Raw genomic sequence first — 25,491 nt, 5'->3', positions numbered from 1 at the left:
AAAACAAGGGAATATGCTATTTTCCCATTAGTTCTACTTTACACTTTCTGTGTATGTCCTAAAAATGAGACCTGTCAGTCTGAAAAAAGACCAATATATTCTCATTCAAACATAGTTTACAAGAAGTAGAACAGAACTTTTCCCATGCATACACACTTAGGGTTGGATTTAGGGCAAAGTCAAACATTTTCTTGCAACATTTGTAAAGGTGAACAAATGTCCTCTTTGTAATGAAAATGCTTTTTGTTTGAGAAAGACCTTTTCGAGAACGGCAACAAAGAAGCTTTTACCGTATTTTCTGTTGCGGTGAAATAATCCTACATATTTTGCCTCTCAATACATTCTACACGTACTACAACACTGTAAGTAGGGATGAGTACAGACACTCAGTTCTGTAATGGCACCGTACGTCTGTGCTTTACCTCAAAACATGCAGACTTTGCAGCCTGCAACAAGTCCTCAAAGGTGATATTGTGCAAGGGAGTTACGACGCATAGTATTTATTTTTTTCAGAGAAATGTACTTATTTAATAGCCCTGTGCCACTGTTTTTATTATGATATTTGTGAGTTTATATTGGTAATTTTTTTCTTAGTTCTATTTGTATTATTTAAATTTGTATTTTGTTCAACTTGCACGTCACAAAATGCCTTAAAAATAAGGAGGCACAGTTTGTAGACAAAGTTTGTATGTTTGCCATTCGGTGTAGGCGCTTTTAGATGACATCACGTGGTCATTAGGGATGTTGATGACACGTTTTATAGTTGGTTGCACAACAGGAAGAAGTGGAAGCGAACGAGAGCAGTTTTAGCAGTTAGCCGTTGTTATGGAAGCAACTTATCAGCTTTGTTTTGTCCTTTTATTCTTTGGATAAATTGATAAAAGCTGCATTTTTATTTAATTTTTTTCAGGATAAAACTTCTTAAATCTTTTTGCAGCTACTGTACAAATGAATGGATTGAACTCTAATTATTTTGCAATTTTCTTACTTCATTTTTTATGAACAGTGTTGTCTCATCATATTTTTTGTGTTTAGTGAAAACTTTATCGAGCTATCTCTTCCAAACATATTGTGAAAAATAAATTAATGGGAAGATGCTCTCTCAAGCAGACCTGGTTCCTACAGCGGCACCGGTTTGGTACCTAACCCTAAATAAGCTGACATTAGCACTGAAAATGTACAACTTAAGAGGTAATTACTGTGAGTTTACTCTGAGGGAACAGAGAGAGAACTGCACACAAGAATGATTCTGAATCGGATGCAAACCGTGGAGGTTGTGGCTCATTGTTGGCATGTTGACTTGCAGCGGTCAAGCAGCTTAGAATTTACAGGAACAACACACACTGCTCGGGGTTAGTTGGCCAGTGGGATAAGAGGTTAAGCGTGTTCAGTGTTGATCCCCCCACGCTCAGGTTCGTCTCACATGCTCGTCTCTGCTCGTGCATCGTCCTTCAATAGGTCTCGTTCACTCTCTTTTCAAATTTCACCACCTGTAGACCTTTAAAGGCGCCCGGGACAATAATCGTATTTACTGTTTGTTATTCTCTCTCTGTGTTTGTCTTTCACTCTCTGAACCGTTAAACGCTACAGAGTCAGGTTTAATCCCTTGTTTCGTGTCAGAGGTCAGAGGGCTTTCCCCACACCAGCCACTCATAATCTTAAGATGTCTTGGCCGACAAAGGCTGTGAAAAAAAAGCTGTAAAAAATGAGAATACGAATAAGAACACTAGACTAAAACTTATAGCTGCTGAGATTTAATTAGGAGTTTCTGTTTGACTCCTGTAACATATTCACTTGTATGCATTTTCTTTTTCTTTTGATAAAAAAAGGAGGATTTCTCAAGAGTATGATGCAATAATGTAATTTCAGATGCAGGAAGAAGCTGTTCTTTGTGTGGATGTTGTCTTTCTCTCAGGTCTTGTCTTTGTTTCGAGCTCTCTGTCAATTAAGTTCTGTTAAAAATGGTGACCTTTCTCCTTCTGTCCACATCAACCTCCATCAGTCTTTGGTCAGTGACTTATATAATAACAGGAGTGATATACAGCTGTCTGAGGGTAACCTTTCCCGTTGCTCTTCTTTACACCTCTGAGACTTGTCTCTGTGCTGCTGGTTGGTGTCCAGCGTTGCCAGATGCAGCTGATGGTTTCCAGTCCAAAAAACTGTTCAAAAATATCCAATACTCGACCACCCAAAATATAAGATATTCTGTTTAATACTTAAGTCAGCCAGTGCCCTGTCATAAAGGGCAATGCAATTAAACAAATAAGTGATAAATTAATAAACTGCAACTACTGTAACCTGTTTAGAAAGAGGCAGCTCAGACAGCTGTAACCAAACACTGTTTGTCATGTGAAGACAGTTTAATGACAAAACAGTAGACGTCTTTTTCTTAAAACACATTCATTGCATAGCACAGTTTGTGAGGTCCCGTCTTTGTAGGACAGGCTATGTGGTCTGCAGCAGTCTGAGTGCATTTTGTCTTTGTTTCAGTTCAACATTAAAAAGTAATTATATATAAATAATAATAAAAAAAAAAACACCAAAATGATCCCAAACCACCACAAATCAAATCCTGCTCAAATTTTGATCTCTTGTTTTACCCTCAGAATAAAATCCCAAACCACCAAAGCGGGAGTGAAACCATCTGATCTGGCAACACTACGTCATCTGGCTTCAAAGAAGCATTGTTTGAGTCAGTTTTGAGTCAGTGCATATCCTCAGTGCAGAACAGATCCCTTAATATGAACCCTCAGATCATATAGAATGAATGGTAACATTGGAGAGGGTTTCTCATCTTAACACATCATTCCTGTTGTCAGTGCATGGAGAGTTGCAGGATTTTTGTTATGAATAGTGAAATAAACTATTAAGAACAAAATCTTTGTTTTTACCAGGCTGTAAACATGTTTAATATTGGTATTAATCGGGGTTTTTTAACTTGGGGGTCTATGGGGATTTGCTCTCTTATGGAGCCTCAAGTGGCCACTTGATGAACTGCAGTTTTTTGCGGCCTATGTAGGCATCACGTCGTAGAGCTAATGCTTCCTTTTAAACCAGTGGGTAAACACAGCTGGAATTCGAGAAAGCACAATGAAGCTCTACATATAGAGAACCAGTACAATAAGTTTGTGACATGTTTGGTATTAAGGCTCATTTAGAGTTCTGAGCAAAGCCAAAGAGACATTGATACTTCTGCTCTCATCAGTCTCCCAAAGTGCTAGTCTGCACTGTGTCTTTTTTGCCAGTCGGGTTTATTTTAGTTTCTTTTTAGACGAGTCGTACAAATATTTTCAGTCTCCGAACTTCTCAGTCGGCCTTTAGTCAATGTGTTCCATCTTTACTGATCCAGATCAATCAGATCAATAGTTGTGTAGATGGAGAAGCAGCTGGAAATATTATAGTGGAAACCTGCTGCTACGAAGTGGACCAATCACGGTCTGTGTCTCTGTGATGTGTATTTATGTTTCTGGGGAGGCTTTTAGTCTTGTAGCATAACAATTAATAGCCATCCCTTTTGGCACATTACACCCACTATGTTATTCATGTTTAAATAAGTAGAACATATTAATAAAACTCGTGCTTTTGATTGAAATCTTGATAAATATTGCACTGATTCCTGCAGTGTTTTTTTTCTCTGCTCTCCTCACAGGAACATGTGAAAAGCTGTATTTAACTTCACCTGTTGTTCCTCAAAGTGCCTCAATCCCTCCCGCACAGAACATCATTTCTATCAGGCCTCAAGCTCTGTACAAACACAGCACACACTCTCTTCTTCTCTCCCTCCTTTCTTCCGCCAGTTTCTTTCTCCGCTCTTAAACACTAGATGGCTGTGTGTAGGTGTGCGTTGATGTGTTTGTCTGCTTTGTCTGCACTTTCCGAGCATTAAAAAAAACTCTATTTCGTTCCCTTTTACAACAAAATATGAGCCTCAATAATGGATGGGCTTTGATGGAGGGCATATGTCACAGTCGGATGTAAACCTGAAAGACACACACACACACACACACACACACACACACACACACACAGTGGGTCTGGTCTGGTCTGGTCAGAGACGGGTTGGAGACAGACCGCGTGGATGGACGTCAGACCTATTTCTAATCCTATTTGGGGGTTTATGTTTCATGGTTTCAATTAAATAATGTCATGGATTAAAATCAGGTAGTAAGTCATGAAGCATTTATTTTTTCTTTCCTTCTGCCATGAGATCCAGTTCTGACTGAGTCATGTTGCAAAATATATTACTTCAAAATTAGTGGACTTCACTTTGGACATTTGACCAAACGCTTCCTATAAATGCCACATTAAAAATACAGAAACCAGTTTACACTGATCGGGCGTAACATCATGTGTAGGTCTCCCTTGTGCCTCCAGAACAGTTATGACTCGTCAGACAATGGGTCTTCTGAAGGGGTCCTGTGGGGTCTGTAGTGGGGGGGCCTTTGGGTCCTGTGGGTTGAGGGGAGGGGCCTCTGTGGTGGATCATCCCACTGATGTTTTCCGATTTTATTCCCAAGAATAAAATACAAACACACATCAGGGAATATTCTACTGCATGCAGACACAAACCGTCCCATTGACAGACAAAGTAAGACCATAGTAAATATTAAATATTAAGAGTTATCACCCAGTGTTTGATGCATCCATGGTTTGAAAGCAGCAGATTTCTGATCATCCAATAAAAAGGCAGAATGTCCCGACTACCTGCAACAGGTCTCTGGACAATAGTGTTTGATATATGATGAACTATTATCCAGCATGTGATCAAGCGAACGCACGAATGGAGACTTCACTCTATGGAAAGTAGCTAAACGCCAGCGCACACACACACACACACACACACACACACACACACACACGTGTTTTCAGCGTTTGCCGTCTCCCACCCACCTCCTCTCTCCATCATCCCAGCTGCGAAGTGTCAGCAGAGATGACTGACAGCCAAACTGAGGCGATGTGAACGTGAATGGGAGTGCGAACATGAATATGCAGATGAGAAAGGAGACAGTTTGGTGGCCGCCGTCTTCTCTTTACGACGGATCTGTCAGAAATCCGTAACTGTCACTCTTCAGCCTCACTGCTTTGAGACTAGCGCTCGGGCCTGATGGGAGGGGAAAGGTTGTGCTGGAGTCATATAGACGGTGAAACGCTGCATGTGTGTGCGTTACGTGTAACGGCTCAGGTTAAATGTGGACCAAATTTTGTTTGATTGGCTGTTTTGGTTCAGATTTTTTTTGGGGTCTGCACATTAAAGGCGATGGCGTGAGACATCTGACAGATCGGGACTGTGCCGCCTTCACATGGAACCTGTGAGGTTTTGGTTACAGCACGAGATGTCATTCACACAAAATATTTGACATTTTTTCATGCATGATCACGTGTTCGCAACATTTTCTACTTGTTGAGAGAGGAATTAATGCACTAGATTGACTAAGGATGGACTATTTTACTGTGACGATGGGTAAATATCTAGTAATAAAACAAGTTTGCATGGCCCCGTGTTAGCGCTGCCTGCTGATGTGGAAATCCGGGGACATTTATAATAATAATAATAATAAATGTTATCAAGAGGCAAAGAAGCAACAGAGACTATTATGGTTTTATTTATTTTGACATTCATATTTAAGTATATTTAAACTGCTACGTCTGTAATGGCAGTTGCAGTGCGACCGGCTACCGTAATAAATGTAGTCTGGGCGCAACATTTTTTTTTTCTCATTCATAAAAAGCTCAAACTGGGGACACTTTCAGGGACAGCTTTAGATGGGGGACAGGTCATCCAAAACTGGGACTTTTCCCCGGAAGTTGGGGTCTGTTCACCCTAAAATATATATATTTAAAACGGAAAAAAACACCGGTATTCGGTACGAACTGATATACTCAGCCCTGCCATACATTTAAGTGGTGAACGTCATGAGAACACAGCTGCTTGGTCTAAGAGATTAGCGATCTAAGGACCAGGTAACTGTTCACCATGTTCGTCTTTCTCGTGGCATATGTGTCAAAGTTCATGCATAAAGAAAGAAGAAGTGATGTGTTAGTCATCAGTGTAAATGCGCTGCACTTAGCCCAAATGCTAAATTTCAGCTGTAGTCCCAACACACACACAGACTTTAAAAAATCATAGAGCAGCCAGTTACAGAAGCAGATACAGACACATTTGATCCACAATTATAAGAACATCAGTGGACCAAGAATCCAGAGAGTAGGTGTCAGATTAAGAAAAGTATTCAGGCTATGTGAGTACATGTCTAGTTTATTTATTTTTTTTTATGTACTGTGTACGTGATGGAGTCAACGTGTCTTTGTGTCCTCCTGCAGTGAGCTCAGTCATCTGGAGTCAGGCCTGGTGGTGGAGCTGTGGAACAAAGGTCTGATCTGGGACACCATGATCGGCACGGCGCTGATCCCTTTAGATACCATCCGACAGTCTGACGAAGTAACACACACACACACACACACACACACACACACACACACACACACACACACACACACACAAACTATTATTGCCACAATCTTGTCCTCGACGTTGTAGTTCATATCACACTGAAGATCACTGTGAAACTATTTCACAAACGTAGTGGACAACGACAAGAACGTGTTAGTCAGAATTTAAGATTTGTGTCATTTATTTCTGAACAATATCCATGATTCATTCCACTACCTGCCCGTCAATCACAGAAGTAATGTCAGTTATACTGTATGAATCACTTGCAGCAGATTTATTCGACTGATGCTGCTGTTGTTATTTTGGTCATTTCTGAATTCATTCACTGTATGTCAGCTGGAAGATGCTTTGGTGTAATATTTTATGGAGTGTTCTCACATTTTTACCTGTTGTCACACAAAATAAATGGAAACGTGGCCTAAATTAGCTTCGTTTATTTAGTTCCTTCAGAAAGTATTTACATTTTTTTTTATTAGACAATAAACACAGCAACGGTCATACAGATGTTTAAATGACACATCAGTTTATTATTTTTTAAGAAAGTTGTTCAAAAGTTATTGAATGTGAAATTAAGGGGAAATAAATCAATGCTCATATACGATTTTATGATCAAAATCTTGTGTCTTGCCCCGTAGTTCTAGAAGTAGTGAAACAAAGAGAAGATGACGCGTGATACTCAAATATTATAAATTAGTTGCGGGAACAAGTCTATAAAGGTGTGTCCTAACCCTCGTTCTCTCTGCTCATGTCTGTTCTCAGCTCGTCCCCTCGACCTTTATTATCCCTCCATCCATTTCCCTCACGTCCCGTCTATCAATAAACTTCTTTACATCAATTAACTCTTTGCCAGTGAATATACCGTGTAGATTACTGAATGCTAAGGTTGCTAATGTTCACAGCGACCCTCAAAATAAGCACACACACACTCTTATTCATTTCATTCTTTACCTGTCGGCTCAGTCATTTTAGTAAGCAGCCTTTGGATCTCATTCACGTTTTTTTTCTGCAGAGTGTTAAAGCGAGGCAGCCGCGTCTGTGTAGTCATTAATAATGCAATGCTCAGTGTTTGACTTATCCACTCAGTTTGTAGCAGAGCAGACGCTCCATCTCAGCCTGAAGTCTCATTCATCGTCTCAGCCACACACACCCTCAGATGTCACTGTTTTAATCGTCCCTTCTTCAGATTTTTTACTTTTTCTGTGTTTTGCTGTTTCCTCCCCCTCTCTTGCCTCCGTTCCTCTGCATTTCTTTCTTTCAGGAGGGGCCGGGAGAGTGGACGTCCTTGGACTCTGAGGTGTTGATGAGGGAGGATGAGATCTGCGGCACCACCAACCCAACTCCACACCAGGTGCTGCTGGACACCCGCTTCGAGTTGCCCTTCGGTGCGTATCCAGACATTATTTTATCGTCCGACATGTTTGTTTATGGTCCCGTTTTACTCCGTCTTACTCTCGTAATCACTGGAGCAGTGAAAACAGCAGCATTTCTTTCTCCTGTGAGCTCTTAATCTCAAGGAGCTGTCTGAAGTGTCTTCAGCTTCCACTGCAGCTGTCCCGCACTCTTGTTTATCACCCGGTGTCGAGATAGCACACTTTAACGCTGCTGTCCGCCCAGTTTGACACAAAACCTCCGGGCCTGAAGATGTAGATAAGATAGCAGATTCTGTATTTTAGCAAGCTTTGACAAATCTCTTTTTAGAGAACAGGGTGGACGGATGCCAGAAGAATAAAATAAAGTTTGCACCTTATCCTGTTTAGCAGAGGCTGCAACACTTAACTCATGTGGGGGCAGTGAAGGTGCATTAAAAATCCTCCTCATTTTTATCAGCACTCTTAAGGGCCGTATTTATTTTACAGTACAAAAGTCATCATCCCTGCTGTAGCCAGCCTTTCAGTCTTTCCCTTATTCTTTTCTTTGTCTATTCTCTTCTTTCCACACATTGGGAGGAACTCTGAGGCCCAGAGGTTGGTTCTTAATTCTATTTCTAGGCCCCCCCAAAAGGAAACTTCCTCATCAGCTATTCAAGGCGCATGAATATAATATATAAGCACACCAAGCATCATGGATGGGGTGAGACCTGATGGGACAGGATGCATGGAAAAAAAGGCTTCTGAGCGAAGGGTGGAGCTACACTCCTCCATTATTTAATTTCTCTCTTCACCACCCTTTCTTCAGTCCTACCATCAATGCTGCTTTATTTCTTCCTTTTCCCATCTCTCACTACCTTCTCTTCCGCATTTATTTATTTTTATTTTCAATCTGCCTGATTCTTCCGTCCTTTACTTTTTTTTTTTTTTAGATATCCCAGAGGACGAGGCTCAGTATTGGACCAAAAATCTGGCGCGGTTCAACACCATGCAAATACACGAAGAGGTAAGCTTACCAAATGTGTCCATTAATAATTTTTATATGACTAAATCCTTCTGTGTGACTGTGAGAAACATTGTTATATTTGCTGCTTCTGCAGTAGAGGAGTTGGGTAAGCTTGCAGCACAACGTGACAAAGTGAATCCTCTGTAGTTGGCCTACAGGAATGCATCTAAATCATCATCGTTGTAATTAACTTGTTTGTTTTTTTTTAAGGTTGCTTTTAAGTTTTATCTACAGATTCACATTGGTTTTGCAAACTAATCAATTCACGCTGCAACCTTTTCAATAACATGATGATTTGTGCTTGCTCTCTGCTGCCACCTAATGGTAAATTGTGGTTATTATAACCAACAGGACACCTGGATACGACACCGGGGCTTAGACTTTTCATATTTTAATATTCAAAATGCTTTTTCTTCCATTTGTGTTTCCACTTTTCTCTTACAGCAGTATGCACTACAGGAAGAGGTCCAGAGAAGAAGAATGGCATCCGTCCCCTCTCAGTGCTGTAAGTATTACAGCAGATATATGGAAAACGTTTGTGAGATAACACTTGTCTTCTTTGAAAGTGTGTTTGTGGGTGCTTTGTTTGCCACCGTCTCAATCTACGATCTGGACAAAATCAATATTCTTCTCTTACTTGTGAATGGTAAATTTTATGAGTTTGAGTTTCCATCAATTTCCAATAAATAGATATTAATTTGGATGAGCCAGTCATTCTAAATGGTAGTTAATGAGCCCTTTGAGTTGTGTTTTGTTGTTTATTTACTTTATGCACCTTCATCACAATTCCTTAGACAAGTTATTTTCAGTCGATGGAGCTCACCTGTCCATCAGCAGTTACTGGTGTGTTTCTTTAGTAATAAGGATTACTTTTCTTCTTTGGGAAATGCCTCCATGCCACCAGGCAGTTGGAGTTATTTTGGATGGAGTGACCAGCAAAGTATGTAAAGTAGTTGTTTTTCATCTTTTCATTTCAGTGTGGTACAGTGTGCTTCACCTTTCTTTTCTTTAAGAACACAGACCTCAGCATGTTGGTCTGTAACCATTATTTGTTCTCATTGTACTGAAGGTTGAGAGTTGTTTTTCCATCTGATCCAAAATCAAAGCATAAGTGACTGTTTTGCTGTCTTAAGTGGCCTCTGTTAGGTGCATTCCCATCATTTTCTCATGTGATCATTCAATTTGTATTATATGTCTGCTACCACAAAGGGGAGCTATTTCCTTAAACATTTCTGTGTTATTTGATCATGGTCTTAACATCTTTACAGCATCCTTGGAGTCTGTCTCTAATCGAAACAGAAATGAACACAAAGTTATTTTTTATTGCTGGCTTTCCTGAATCGTTTGTGTTGCTGTATGCCCAGCTTTCGATGACCACGACAGTGCAGTGGACGACAGGGATAGCGACTACCCCAGTGAAACTGGCAGCAGACCTCCACCGTTCCATAACACACCTCAGACGAATTCATCAGTCCACCAATACCCCATAGGACGCAGAGGCCAACAACAACAATCCCTGTCCAGGGAGTCAGAGTCCATACAAAGCTATGAGCTGGACTGTAGAGAAATGAGGGGACCCAGGTAAAAACACCCACTCACTGACTTACACACCAGTTCAGTATCAGTTCCCCATCACTACAGTATCACCTAAGAATAATATTCCCATGCTGACTCATGAACAAGAAATGCACTTGCAAGGTAACTCCTAATACATTTTACAATGGTCTGCATTTGCTATTTAGATTCTGAAATCATTTGCATTGCATCACATGCATACACATCAATCAGGCATAACATTATGACCACTGAAAGGAGAAATAAGTAACACTGTCAATAATTCAGTGTTCGTGTGGGTGTAACTTAGACATATACCACCCTTGTAGATAGCAATAACACTCCTTGGTGACAGCGTGACACAGACACACACACAAAAACATATTAGGAACAACTCAGATAATAGGGTGTTGACCTGGACTCCAGATTCAACAACATTTTATTGCCAGACACCACAGGACACCCTCAGGATGCCCATGTCCATTCTCTGATGAGTCACAATTGTTTTGGACGCACAAGGGAGACCTACACAATATTAGGAAGGTGGTCATAATGTTATGCCTGATAGGTGTGTGTGCTTTTGCTTTGAGCAGTCAGTTTACCAGCAGTGATATGATTCTTTGATAGAGGTTTTGAACCTTAACACAATATCAGAAACAGATTTTCAGTGTCTGGCTAAAAGCACATTTTAAGGAAATAGGAACATAAAAAAAATCCGCCCCCCTCAAACTATATATTTACTTTTCCTTCCACATGTATACATTTCTTTTTTATATTTTTTCTTGTATGAATGCTGTCTTTGCATGCTCTGTTGTTTTGATTCTTTGTCTAATGCTTAATTTCGATCTCTCTTTGTCTTTGCATGCTGTTCCACTGCTTCCTGCATGGCTCTTTTACTACAATATTCTTCTTTTCTTGTTCTTTTTAAACTTCAATCCAGGCGATCAAACAGTAAGGGTGGAGTAAGAATAATTCCAGTTGACTCAGGTATGGGTGTGGAGGATTGGGAGACTAAATATAAAGTGCCAGACTCAGGTGTCCTGGATGATTACTTGGACGCTGAGCAGAAACTGTGGGAGGATGAGGATAAAAGCATAATCTACCGAATCAGTGACAGCCCTTCTGAGTCCAAGAGCAGCAGGTTCTATCAAACAGTAGAATGTGATGCACTATCCCCAGAGGAAATGCTGGAGCCAAATGGCAGGACACGAAGGCAGAGGCGAGGATTTGGTAGTGGAGAAGTACGGTTAGTTTATAAGGAAGCGGGCAGCTTTGAGGATGAAACGTCTCCCCCTGAAATTGATATAATTCCCTCTGTCAAACAGTTACGACAGCAGACAGACAGCGAAAGTCTACTTTACAAGACCAGACTGTGGGCCAAAACTGCTTTAGAAGACACGCTTGAGAGCTATGCAGCTTTTCGCGAAGAGGAGGCTGCTAGGGAAGAAGCTGCGAGGATTAGAGGAAGGGGTGAATATAACTCAGTTGGTTCAGATGAGATGCAGTACTCCTTTGGATCTGAGGAGGAACTAGACGACCTGGCATTCACTGAGGGGGATACTAGCTATGAATATGAAAGCTATTACTACCCTGGAAAGTATATGTCACCGTATGGAGGTCAAGGCCTTTCAAACAAAGGGAGAGCAAGTCGGGGACAAGATCCTACGCTGTCTCCAGTAGAGGAACCAAATGAAGAATATGTAGATGCAATGGATGAACTGCACAGCTTAGTTGACTCAGTGTCTGAATACCTGGCTGTAAAAGAGGAGGAGATCAACAACTATGAATCTCTGCCTAAATCAACTAGGAGAAAACTTCCAACATTGCCTACTGATGCAAAGGATGTGCAGCCTGGGGATGATAATAAAATTGAAGTGAAACCTGATGTTAAAGAAGATAGTACTGTGGAACACGGTCTAACTGGGGTAAAGAATGCAATGAGCTCATTGTTCAGCACAATTACAGGATCAAAGCCTACCCCAGAGGTACAAACCTCTGACACAACCCCATCTCCTCAACCGCCACAAGCAGATACTGGTTTTTCAAAATTGCTCTCTTTTATTCCCAAAGCTAGTACTGAAGCCACAGAAACCCCTGGTGCCGCTGCCACAGAACCATCCACCTCCCAAGCACCAACTCAACCTGAATCTAGCATTTCAAAACTGCTTTCATTCATTCCCAAAAGTGGCGGGACTTCCCCACCAGTAGCCATAGTTCCGCCTGCCTCTCAGGAACCAGCAACAGAAAAAAAGTTTTCCCTTCAGTCTCTTTTACCATTTCAGTCGTCTGAAGCAAGTCGGCAAGCTGATGCTGATCAGACGTCATCAAATGTTGGAACAGAGGCGCAAAGCAGTGCATCCACGAGTAACCAACCCACATCTGGGTTTGAATCCATGTTAGGAAGGCTTAGTCCTTTGAGACTGTTTTCCAGTGCTCCACCAACTAGAGAGCCATCACCATCAGATCAAAGAAGTGCATCTGCTGCAAGCAAAGACTCCCGTGAAGGGTCTGTAAGTAGAACTCCAAGTCCTCATAGAGAGGGCTCACAGGCAGAACAACAGTTATCTGGTGACACAAGACCAGGTTCAGGAAGTGGATCTGTTGATCTTTTGCCAGATACAGGTAGTGGATCAATTGAGCTTTTCCAAGACACTGGAAGTGGGTCAGTAGAGCTTCTTCCAGAGACAGAGTCATCTGGTGAGCTGCCTGATGCACAGCAAAGACAAGCTTCTCCGATACCTGAACCAAAACCTGAAGGCAATTCAGAGGAGGCAGGGTTCTTCAGCCCTTTTAAGAAGTCTCTGTCCACACTTATATCAGCAGTTCCTTCTGAAAGTTCCTCACAGAGTGATGCCAAGGCAGGAGAAGAGTCATTTTTAGGCAGCAAACTCAAAATTCCATTTTTCTCAGAAAATACTTCCACAACAACATCACCAAAGGCTGAGGGAGGCATGCTGTCAGGGATTCTCAAGTTTGCATCTGGAGAAGATGTCAATGCCCCATCAAAAATTCCATCTCCCACTGCTACAAGGTCTCCATCTCCAAGTCGCGCTGCACTTTTGGAGAGTAAACCAAAAGCAAATACAGAAACTGGTTGGTTTTCAAACCTGTTTAAGGTGGCCCCTAATGAACCTCCCAAGGAACCTGCAAAACAACAAATGACTCCCACTGTGACTCTCACTAAACCCAGTGATCAAAGTGAGCTCCAAGCCGAACAAATTGTCCCTGATTCCACACAGAGCACTGACTGCAGAACGGAACAAGAGTCCCAAGAGAAAACATTGTCTGAAAAAGATCCCTCAAACAGACAGTCTGAATCTGATGTTGCTTCTAAAAATCAGGGTCCTCCTGAGACTTCAGAACAAAGCACATCCCAACCAGAAGTGCCACAGTCTCAAGGAATTATTTCTGGACTGTTGAAACTAGGATCAACTGAAGATGCTTCATCCGGCAAGATTATCCAGGGAGGGGATAGTCAGCCCCAACAGGGTGGTCTGTTCTCAAGCCTTTTTTCATCACCTTCCCAGTCTTCCCCCCAAACACAACAGAATGCTAGCCCACAACAGACAGGAGGGCTGCTGTCAGGATTTTTAAAATTTGCCTCTGATAATGTCTCTGCTCCTACAAATCAGTCAGGAGAACAGTCTGGTCAAACTGCAACTCAAAGGCAAGGACAACCTGCAGCTACCCAGTCAGCTGCTGGAGGACTCTTATCTGGGCTCTTGAAAAAAGCCACAGATACAGTTACTGGTACTCAGTCCAACCAAGAGTTACAACCAGAAGTGGCTGCTCCAACAGAAGCACTTCCACCTGACAAAGGTCAGCTTGACCATCAACCAAGAATACCTGTGTCCTCAGATCAGCAATCAGGCCAACAGCCACAGACTGACCAACAAGCAGAAAAACAACCTCCAAATGCACCAGCAACAGCACCTCAACCTAGTGGGTTGTTAGGGGGTTTGCTTAAACTCACAGAACCACCCAAAGGACCTTTGCCTGCACAACCAAATCAGCAGTCAGGTAATGTTTTGTCAGGATTTTTTAACAAGATTACAGAACCTAATCCCACTCCATCTCAGATACCATCAGAGCCTGGAGCAAAAGAGACTAACCAAAAACCAGCACAACAAGCACCTCCTCAGCAAGGAGGATTCCTTTCTGGTCTCTTTGGAATTGGGGGCCAAGAATCTGCTCCTGCAAACTTACCCCAGCCCTCACAAAATCAGTCACCGAGTGTCAGATCTGGTAACCAACCTAATCAGCAAGCAGGCAATAGACAAAACCTACAACGACAAAATCAAGTTCCTCCTCAGCAGCCCCCGAGTGGTCCTGGAGGGATGCTTACTGGATTATTTAATAAAATTGCAGATGCAGGTACTCCGCAGTCTACAGTGGGTAGTCAGCCTGATCAGCAACAGGCACAAAGACCAGGCCCAAAGAATACACAGCAACCCTCTAGTCAGCAGGGAGGTTTTCTCTCTGGGTTATTTTCAGCAGGTCCTACTCCTTCAGCTCAACAGCCACCACAAGGTAGTCATCAAAACCAGCAGCAAATGCAACAAGGTAACAGACAACCTCTGCGGAGGCAAAACCAGATACCTCCACAACCTGCCGCCTCTGCAGAGCCACAGCAGGGTGGACTATTCTCGGGGCTTTTGAATAAACTGGCATCTGGTGATAACGTGCCACAACAACCCACTTCACAGACTGGGCCACAAGGCAACAAATCAAACACTGTTGGACCTGGTCAGCAGTCATCTCAGACCAGTCAGCAAGGAGGATTCCTGTCTGGTCTGTTTGGTCAAACATCGTCTCAACCACCACAACAGCAGCAGCAACAACAGCAGCAGCAGCAGCTGCAACAACAACAACAACAACAACAAAAGACTGCCAAACTGACAGGCCCTCAACATACAGCAAACCAGCCGCCTACTCAAAGTGGAGGCCTGCTTTCAGGTATTCTTAAGCTTGCGTCTGGTGAAAATGTACAACAAGAACAACCGTCATCTCAATCTACTAAGACAGGTCAACAATCTGTTAAGCCTGATCAAAATCCAACTCAGTCTGAATCAGGGGGGTTATTTTCTGGCCTGTTAAACAAAATCTCAGCCACTGTGGAACAGTCACCATCACCTTCTGATCAGGTGAGCCCTCAAACAACACAGCAACAACAGCAGCCACGTGCTGGACAGGGGCGACCACAGATTCAGAGAACTAAACCAGTTGAGGTGCAATCTTCCCAAGATGCTGCCGCAGATTCAAAAGGTCCTCCTCAAAAAGGTTTTCTCTCAGGCCTTTTAAGTGTTACAGAGGAGCCATCATCCAAAGTGCAGCAGCCATCTGCTCCTCAGCTGGGGAAGGAGGAACCAAAAACAAGCACAAGTAGCATGTCTCCTGGTTTGTTATCCAGCATTTTCAAAACCGGATCTGGTGACAGTAGTTCTTCGACTTCTGCTTCTGGAACAGAAAAAGAAAAAGGACTTCTTGATCGTTTCCTGCCAAAAAGTAAGGAGGATAGCCTTGCTAGTACAGCAACAGTTACATCTGCAGCTGGTGGAGCTAATCCAACTGTTGATGCATTTATAGGACCTCTACATTCTCAGGTTAGAGAAGATCCTACAAATTCCCCAGCTCGGCAGTATCTTGAGGAAATTCAGCGTCTCTTGTATGGAACACCAGATGAGTATGGTTACAAGGATCTTTTATACAACTTTACAGAGTATGGTGTTATTCCACCAGAGCTATATGAACATCAATGTCTCATAGAAGCTCTTCTGTGGCAACAACTCAATGATTATGTGCTTACTGAAGCCCTTGCCACTCAAGTTCAGGAACGTTACCAAACATGCCAAGGGCATATACCACCTACAGTACCTGAATGGGAAAATCCGTTAAATTTAAATCCTAAAGAAATGCACATAAGTGACTTCAATATACCTTCACATCCATGGAAGGATACTGCTGCCCAGCTTTTTGAGAGCCGTAATCGTTTTCTTGAGCCAGATGAAAACCTTGTTCTGTTTGACATGAGTGTTAGAGACAAGAAGTCCTGGAGTAGCTGTGACCATTTGAATGAGCTTGATGGGAACAAAAAAACTTGGATTGGTAGAGGTAGTGCTCTAAATCTCTCCATGGAAAAAACAAAAACACGGCTAGGTAGATGTCAATCTCTTACAGAATGCAGTGTACAAGAATTCAGCAAAATTGTGGAAAAAACTGGTGTTGTTAGTGATTTAAAAGATGGAGATTTTGATTTGAAATCCGCAACAGAATTTTTAAAACGACTTGCCACAAAAAAGGGTCCAATTGATTTAAGACGTGGTGCTCTTGATTTAAGCAGGTCTGTGGCCAGTGCGGGGAATGTAGATGAAGAAATGCTATTTGAGGATTCTGAATGGTATCAACAATGGCTTTCACTATTGGAACATGGTTTGTGGTGGCCAGCTGAGGCTGGTGACTGTGGGTATTATGTATACACAGATGAGGAATACATTTATTCTCTTTTAACTGACAGAACTGGTAGACATCTGTATGCCTGTGCAACAGCAGAGGAGGCACAAGCTCTAGGAAATATCACAGAAAACATTGCTAACATTCTGAAACAAAAACGCACAGATAAAGTGACTCTTTGTGGCTTTAAAATCCCTCTCTCTACGGAACAAGGCTTATGGAATCCAGGCCAGCAGCAGTCTGAGCTTTCAGAAGCACCCGTAAACCTTACTTCTGCCCTTAAAAAAGGGGAAAAAATAATGAACATGAATTTGGAAAGCTTCTCCCAAATGTTTCAGGAATCGGTTTCTTCTCAAACAGAACAACCTGTAGACTTCACCGTGTACAAGCTTAAAAAGATCAAGGTGGAATCTGTACAAAACACTTACAGCTGTCAAGAAGAAACAATGGAGGCAGCTGATTTTACTTTAGCATCACTAAAAGGCGGGCATGGAGGGCCATACTGGAAGAATCAGGCGATACCAGATGTGCCTGCACCTTCTCCTGCACCTTCTCCTCGATGTTATTCACCACAGATCTCTCCAAGGCGACACCAGCCAGTTCCTGAAATTAGAATTGCACATGCAGATGATGTAGCTAGAAACCAACCAAAACAAACTCTCTCAAGCTCTCCTGTTTCAGCTGTCTCGAGTAAAGGTGAAACTCCATCATCGAAACTTCCTACATTAACATCAGCATCTAGCAAGGTTTCAGGGACTATTTCAAAGACCCAAACAACTTCAAAAATACCAGGCCCTGTAGAGCTGGAAAGAAAACTGCCTGCACCACCAACTGCTAGTGTAGGACACAAAGCTCCAGCCCTTTCATCTCAGGCAGGTTCCATTACGAGTTCAGCCATGACATCTACGTCAACTGTGCCTTCCGTTTCCCCACAGAGACCCCGGCTTGTAAAGCAACCATCACAGGCAGAAAAAACAAAAGTATTCTCACAAACAAGTAAGACCACAGCCACAGGGATGTTTGAAAATAGAACAGTGAGCAACACACCAGCAGTGGATCAAGCTACCTCTCGTTCTGAGAAAGAGCCACAACAATTGTTTCAAGAGGTTAAACCACAGTTACATATATTGAATGACAATTCAAATGCATATAGTGAAGCCTACCTATACAATAGAAATCAGAAAATGTCTTTCGCTTCTATGGGGTCTCAAATAGCCAATAAAGTTGTAGATTTTTCTGTCACAATGAACAAGAATATCAAACAAAACCATACAACAGTTGCCAAAGTCGAGTCTACTGAAAGAAATGAAGTCGTTGATTTTACCAAGTATAAGATGAAAAGATTCAAAGAGAAAAAGCAGTCTGAGTCTGAGCCAAATGTGAACTTGACTGACAAGGTGGCAAGTGCTGTAGATCTTACTAAACAAACTGAGGAAGATGAAATTGATTATCCCACTGTGAGCTCACCACAGGAAAGTCAAATGGTTTCACAGTTCAACTATATGCCGGTTCATCAACAAAACCAATCAGAGAGAAGAGTGTCCAGGCCAGAAATTAAGATTGGCCATGTATCTTCTATAGTTTCTTCCCAAAGACTACCAACCTCTGACAAAACCTCTATAAAAAATGAAATAAACCAAACTGGTTTCAAAGCCTCTGATAAAAGCAGAGTGGGAATTTCACTCCAGCTGTCTTGTACGTCAGATAAGTTATCAAAGACGTCTGACAATGTAACAGTATCAGCAAAATCAAGCTCATCAGTTAGTCATATTTCCAGTAAAATGTCTACTGTCAGTCAAGGTCAAACTGCAAAAACTGAGCCTGTGCAAACTGTGTACACCTCACCATTGTTAAGCCCTGTTTTGAGAAAAGAAATGGACACTCAGAAACATCAACATCTGCAGACACAGCAAAGACCACCAACAGTAACAACTGGGTATACACAGCAACTTCCTGGCAGCAGTAATAGAACACAATCTACACCTTCTTCCCATCAGTATAGTGAAAAGCCTCAACAATATCAGACTGCACCTGCAAACTTAGTTAAAGCTACATTAGACATGTCTTCCAAGAAAACAGCCCAGCAAACGCAACAAACTGTTGTAGTGTCAAGGGATCCTGGCTTAGAGGTGCTGTCATTGACAAAGGAAAAACCGTTGCTTTCTGAAGAGAAGATAGACATGAGTCCGACACGTCAAGATTCCATTGACTTGACACACAGAGCAGAACCACCGAAGCCTCAAGAACAGGCAGTACATTCACTACCCAAGGAGGAAAATCGTCATATTGTTACAAATAATCAGGTGAAATATTCTGGAAAGGACGGACAAATTTCATCTGCTAACTACAAAATACCATTGACAAGGCAGCCATCTCTTTTAAGACAGTCTACTGAATCTATTGAAGTTGGTAAACTACCTCAGCAAGCCACAGCACCAGCCAATTCATTTAAGGCCACTCTAGACATGACTTGTAAATCATCTGCAAAACTGCAGGAGGTAGACCTGGCAGTAAGTACAGATGCCATTCTTACTGAAGCAGTACCACTAACAAGGGGCAAGCCAAGTGCCCGTGAACTTGCCCGTAAAAATTCTGTTGGTTTACCACTAGTTGTAGATATTCCCTCTGAAGCGCCTCTTAGTGACTTCAAGATGAGCTCACCTGTTAATGCACAGCACCGGATTGATGATAAGAGTCAATGCCACTCAAGTTCTATTCTGTATCAACAAAAATCTTGGCAGAGCAGACCTGTGGTCTTTGCTCAGTCATCTTCACAGTCATCTGTCACCATGCAAACATATGAGAATTCCACTTCACCAAAACCTGTCACAGCAGCAGTATTGGATATGTCCCCTAGGCCATCCCCAGTCATGCAGGGATTAACAATGTCTGAAAATGAATCTACTCAAAATCAGGCACTTTCACTTGTAAATAAGCCAAGTGCAAGAGAAATTGCCAGAAAAGATTCTGTGGGTATGTCCCTAGTGGTTGAGCAGATGCCCCCAGAGTCAACATGCCAAATGCAACCTGGCGTTGTGATCCCTGTGCAAAAACAACAAACCCTGGATAGAGACATTGTGCCTGTTCTGAATCGTTCTCTTCCCAGCTGTATCACTATGCAAACCAGTGAGGCGTCACTGTCCATCAAAAAACAGAATTCACTTTCCACAGCTCCAGCCAACTCTGTTAAAGGTACCTTGGACATGTCAACAAGGACATTCAAATCAGATTCCATGCCATCCTATTCAGATCCGGTATCAATGGTGAGGTCAAAACCATCGAGAGATTCTGTTGGTGTCCCACTAATAGTTCAACCACAAGCTTCCCAGGAGCAATCTAAGAGGCAACCAACAACAATACAAACACAAGAACAAATGCAACAACGATTTGTGATGACAGGACCTCCAGAAGTATCGGCACCTGCTAATTCCATTAAAAGCTTCCTTGACATGTCTCCAAAACCCCTACAGAAACAATCTGAACCTGCTCCAGATATGTTTTCAAATGGAGTTGTGTCATTGGTCAGAAACAAGGCAACTGTAACAAGGAATGATTATGTGGGTGTGCCACTCATTGTTGAGCAACCTGCTTATCAACAAAGAAGACAAAGTTTGAGTGGAGTCAACACAGCTGAGACAATGCATAGACAGATGTCTACCTACCACTGTAATAATGTATTTTCTGGGTCAAATACGAACTACAAAGACACACGGCAACAAAATAAGCCAGTGGACTTCTCTGCAAAAGACACCCCAATGACAACTCAGCTTTGTCATGTTGAACCAAATTATGGAGAGCCAGTGAACTTCACAAATAAACAGAAAAAAGAAATGTTAGACAAAAAGCAAACTGGAATGCAGTTAGAAAAGAAATCACTAGTAGGTATTGTTGATCTAACAGTGGATCCTCAAAACAAAATCAAAATCATTGGTGATCAAGATGCAAAGGATCTTTCTTCTCCTCATGTGTTTTCTCCATCTCAAAGTAGTATGTACTATCCGCAGCAATATATACATGCAGCCACTACTACGGAGGTCAAAGAAGATGCCACATTTTCTCAAACTCAAAATTCATCACAATATGGAGAATATTTAACTGATCAACAGACCAGCACCCAACCTGGAATGCATTGCATAACTCAGTTTGGAACAAGCAACTCTGCTCCAATTAACACTTCCATTCCACCTTTGGTGCCTATTCAGAGACATATACAGTCTCCTCAGCATTTTGTTGCTCAGGCTCCACAGGATAGCAACACCAGAAGATTATCACTAAACAGTGGAAACCAGCATATGAGTCATGTGGGTGTTGAGTCAAGGACTGATCAGTTTTCTTCATATACACCTCAACTACGAACACAATATTCAGTTCCACTACAGTACCAATACCCTAATGTGGAAACTGGCTTTACTTCAGTCATTGATGTCTCTCAACAAAAGCCTCTAGAACTTCAGAGACAGGATACACGTGTTCAGCACGAAACTCCTAAACCCAGAATTCTTATCAAGCAGGCTACAGTGGAGAGCTATGATGATAGCCTGTCAGATACTGGAGCTGTGGCAAGTAATGGACAGCCATTGTCTCCAATTTCTACCAAGCAACTGTATAGTAGACCGCAAACTGTTAATACCCCACAGACTTTCAATACTGAGTCTGTTTTGATTACTCACCAAGCATATGACAGACCCGGAACCAATTATTCTCGACAGCCTGTGGACATACAGCCTGTGTGCAGCACTGCAACTTCAACTAATGCAAGAGAACCTCCTCAACTCTCAAAACAATCCGATCTAAGTCACAGTAATGTCACTACCTATCAATATTACAGACCAGTTTCACCATCAAGTACTGTTCCTTCAGTTCAACATGTGTCAGAAGTTAGTGTACATGTACCTCATTCTACCACAAAACATGACACAGTGCCTGGGCAACAAGTGCAGAGCAGTTGTCCGAACCAGAAGCCTGAAGAAGATTTGCAAGGACCAAAGGTATCTGTGACAACAGTAGGACCCACCTCTGTCAAAGGTTTGGTTTCATTATTTAGTGGTGTGAGTTCACAGCCCCGTGTCAGCACAGCCATCTCTCACCACACTCGGTTAGAGTCTAAACCTGTTGACAGCAGGACTCAAGTTATTGCAACACAAATGTCTACTGGTAGCCCAATTGCAGAGGATGTTAAGGAGACAACTGCCCCCATATCTCCTATTGTGAAAATCCCAGAGACAAGTGCTTCAAGCCCACAAATGCCTTCTGTGTCAGGTGCTCTGCCTTATACACCATCACCTGTTCGTGACCAACCTGACTCTGCTATTCAGTTGCCCAGTGATGATTCTGGTATGTCACACAAGAAAACGATTCCTAGATCTCCAACTTGTCAAACAGAATCCTTCACTGAATCAAGCCCAGTAATTATTGAGGATAAACTGCCTGCTTCATTGCCATCTGAATTATCCACACAGATGGAGCAGTCTTCAGCACTATCACAAATGATTGATTCACAACAGAGAGAAAAGGTTTGCATTTTAAGTGATATGAGTCCTGAAACATCCTCAATGACAACACTTGTGGTCTCTAGCTCCAGTGTGTCGACAGTTAGTTCTCTCAAGTCTACATCTCTCTCTCAAGACTATGAGCAACCACAGGCAATACAGGCAGATACAAAAGAAATACAAGAGACAGAATTGTCTCTTCCTGAAACCTCACCAGCGAAACCACCACATGTGATGCCACACAGAGTTCAAAGTGTGGACAGTCCAGCAGAACAAACATCGACAGAGATTACATCAAAAGCAGTTTCCAGTGAGGGTCCTGCTATTACAAGTACAATGCCCATTTCTGAATCTGTCATGTCACAGCAACAAAGTTCAGAAGAAACCAAACAAACTACATCCACAGAGTCTATTGATGCTGGACTGAGCGAGACATCTTCTGCAGCTAACATATCACAGGTGATAAATAGTCAACCAAGCTCAATCTATATTGGCATTAATTGCTCAGAAGTACGTACTCTTCAGACAGAGACTGAACAAGATGAGACAAAACCTTACATTAGACTTCCCCATATTTTTGTCTCTGCTGCAAGTTCACCAGAAGAAGAGAAAAATGAATATGAATTTAGTGAGTCCACTAAGCCTGAACTGCCAGAGCGCCCTGTTTCTGAAGCTACTACTCCAGTTGCGGTAGCACTACCAGAATGTAATGATTCTTTACCTGATAGTACTGTTGCACAATCTGATATATCAAGTGATGCTGGCGTTTCAGAAATAGGAAACACAGAAACATCCACTAAATCAGCGCAAGTTGAGACCCATTCACCAGAAATGCCACTTACACCGACTACAGTAGAATGCTTGCATGCAGATGAGCAGCCCGTCCTGGTTGAGAAAAGTCCAACTTTAGAAGCTTCCCTCTCAGAAGATGAAGTAAAATCACAGATTACTGAGGCTCATGAGGCACAATCTGAACAGTCTTTGAAGGACATAACATCAACAGCTCCAGATATAACACCACTTGAAGAAGTTAGGCCTCTCAGTGACGTGACCAATCAAGTTGAAAGCTCAACTTCAGTGTTAACGCCCAAAGATACTGAAGAGTCTACTCATAAGGATCTGTGCATATCTACAGATGTTGTGTTGCCTGCAGAGGTTCAGTCTCTTGACAATTTATTACAGAAGGAAGTGCTGCCAGATGCAAAACCACTTGAAGAAGTCCAACAGCTTCATAATCAAACAGAAATGGATGTCCCCAAATCTGCTCCTGAGCCCACTCCTGAGAACCCTCCCACAGAGGAAATTGTGGTCTCCAAGGAGGACAGTTCTCCTGTTAAGCTTGATCAGCCTGAGGGGGAGAAATCTAATGAACAACCAGGAAAAGGCTTATTTTCTTTGTTTAGTGGCTCGAATGCAACCTCACAGCCGTCTTCTACCCAAACTGCCTCATCGATACTTGGTGGTATTCTTCCTGGCCCAACTACTAAAGACACTTCTGGGACAGGATTACTATCGATGTTTGGTGGGTCAAATGCACCTGGACCAAAAGACACACCACCATTGTCAACCCCACAAGAACCCCAGGGAAAAGGCTTATTTTCTATGTTTGGGAGCTCCAGTAGTCAGCCACCACCTAGCCCAAGAGGTCCAACTGTTGGAAATGTGCGACCGAGAGGTCCTCCACCTAAAGAACCTCCGGGAAAAGGCCTGTTTTCCATGTTTGGATCATCTACACCCCAGCAACCACCCAGTCCCAGGGGTCATCCTGGACCAAGTGCCACACCAAGGGGACCTTCCACTGGAACTTCTATATTTGGTGGCATCCTCCCAGGTTCTACAACTCAAAAAGAAACCCCGGCTGCAGGCTTATTTTCTAAGTTTGCCGGCCTTGGGGCTCAAACCCAAGCTGGACCTAGAGCACATCAACCTGGACCAACAGTTACACCACCAGGACCCACTGCTTCAGAGGTCTCAGGAAAAGGACTGTTTTCTATGTTTGGTGGACAAAGCCAGCAACCATCAGAACCACATAAACCACCTGAATCAGACGGGGGTTTCAAAGTTTCCTCTGTATTTTCACTTGGTGGGAGTTCTGATGGTAGCAAGTCTAAAACTGGGTTTGGTCTTTTTGGAATGTCTTTGATGGAGGACACAAAAACAGAAGCAGACAAAATTGCTCCTGTTGAGGAGAAGACTGCTTTGGAACAAGTGAAACCCCAAGACACAGATTTTTCAAAGGAGACAAAGGATGTTGAGACCATAAATGCTGTACCCTCGAAGCCTCTTTCTCCACCATCATTAAAGGATGAACCTCAAGTAGAGGGCATTAATGAAGCAGCTGCTAATAAGTCTGTTGTCGTAACAGATCCACATCTGGATGAGGACGTTGTGCCCACAATCCAACAAAATATTCCTTGTGAGGAAAATACTTCAAAGGTGGCAGAAACATCAAATGTGACACATAGTCTATTAGAGAAAGAGACACCTGTGGATCAACAAGCTGAAAAACCATCTGATAAAGAAACGGCAGCTGCAGTGGATGGAGAGAGAAAAGTTGCTGAGTCAGAAGTTGATATTTCTGAAATTAAAAGCACAGGCAATGAAACAGACACAGTTGGCATCAAAACCCTGTCAGAACGCAGTAACACTATCCAGGATGATATTGACAAAACCACGTGCTCAGATGGAGCGGAAAACATGAAAGCTGTTGATGATGGTGTAACAATTTCAGAGGTAGAAAAGCAAACTACAGATGTGGAAAAATCATCTGAGGAGACCATGAACATTACTGGTGGAGAACAAATAGCAGACAAAGAAAAATCAACTAAGGACACTTCGGAAATTGCTTGTTTAGAACAAACAGCAGATATAGAAAAATCAACCAAGGACACTTTGGAAGTTGCTCATAAAGAACAAACAGCAGATATAGAAAAATCAACTAATGACACTTTGGAAGTTACTTGTGAAGAACAAACGGCAGATACAGAAAAATCAACCAAGGACACTTTGGAAGTTGGTCGTGAAGAACAAACAGCAGATATAGAAAAATCAACTGAGGACATTCTGAAAGTGGCTGGGGAAAATCAGCAAGCAGCTGTTGCAGATGTGGAGAAATCTACCAAAGAGGGAACTGTAGTTGATTCAGTGGCAGAAGAGATTCCTACTGCAGAATCA

General features: G+C 42.3%; 1 protein-coding gene across 1 annotated transcript in view; it reads left to right on the top strand.

Annotated features, from left to right (window-relative positions):
- Positions 1-25,491, top strand: part of LOC125012073 (protein unc-13 homolog B-like) — a 143,510-nt gene that overhangs the window by 17,155 nt on the left and 100,864 nt on the right. Inside the window, exons 4-9 of the mRNA XM_047591695.1 lie at positions 6,322-6,439; positions 7,710-7,833; positions 8,751-8,824; positions 9,269-9,329; positions 9,729-9,764; positions 10,189-10,405. Of these exons, the coding sequence (XP_047447651.1) occupies positions 6,322-6,439; positions 7,710-7,833; positions 8,751-8,824; positions 9,269-9,329; positions 9,729-9,764; positions 10,189-10,405 (630 nt within the window). The remainder of the gene's footprint in view (positions 1-6,321; positions 6,440-7,709; positions 7,834-8,750; positions 8,825-9,268; positions 9,330-9,728; positions 9,765-10,188; positions 10,406-25,491) is intronic.

The sequence above is a fragment of the Mugil cephalus genome, chromosome 8 (assembly GCF_022458985.1).
Source record: "Mugil cephalus isolate CIBA_MC_2020 chromosome 8, CIBA_Mcephalus_1.1, whole genome shotgun sequence".
Taxonomy (NCBI): Eukaryota; Metazoa; Chordata; class Actinopteri; order Mugiliformes; family Mugilidae; genus Mugil; species Mugil cephalus.
Note: the sequence above shows the minus strand (reverse complement) of the source record. Positions and strands in the feature narration are given on the sequence as shown.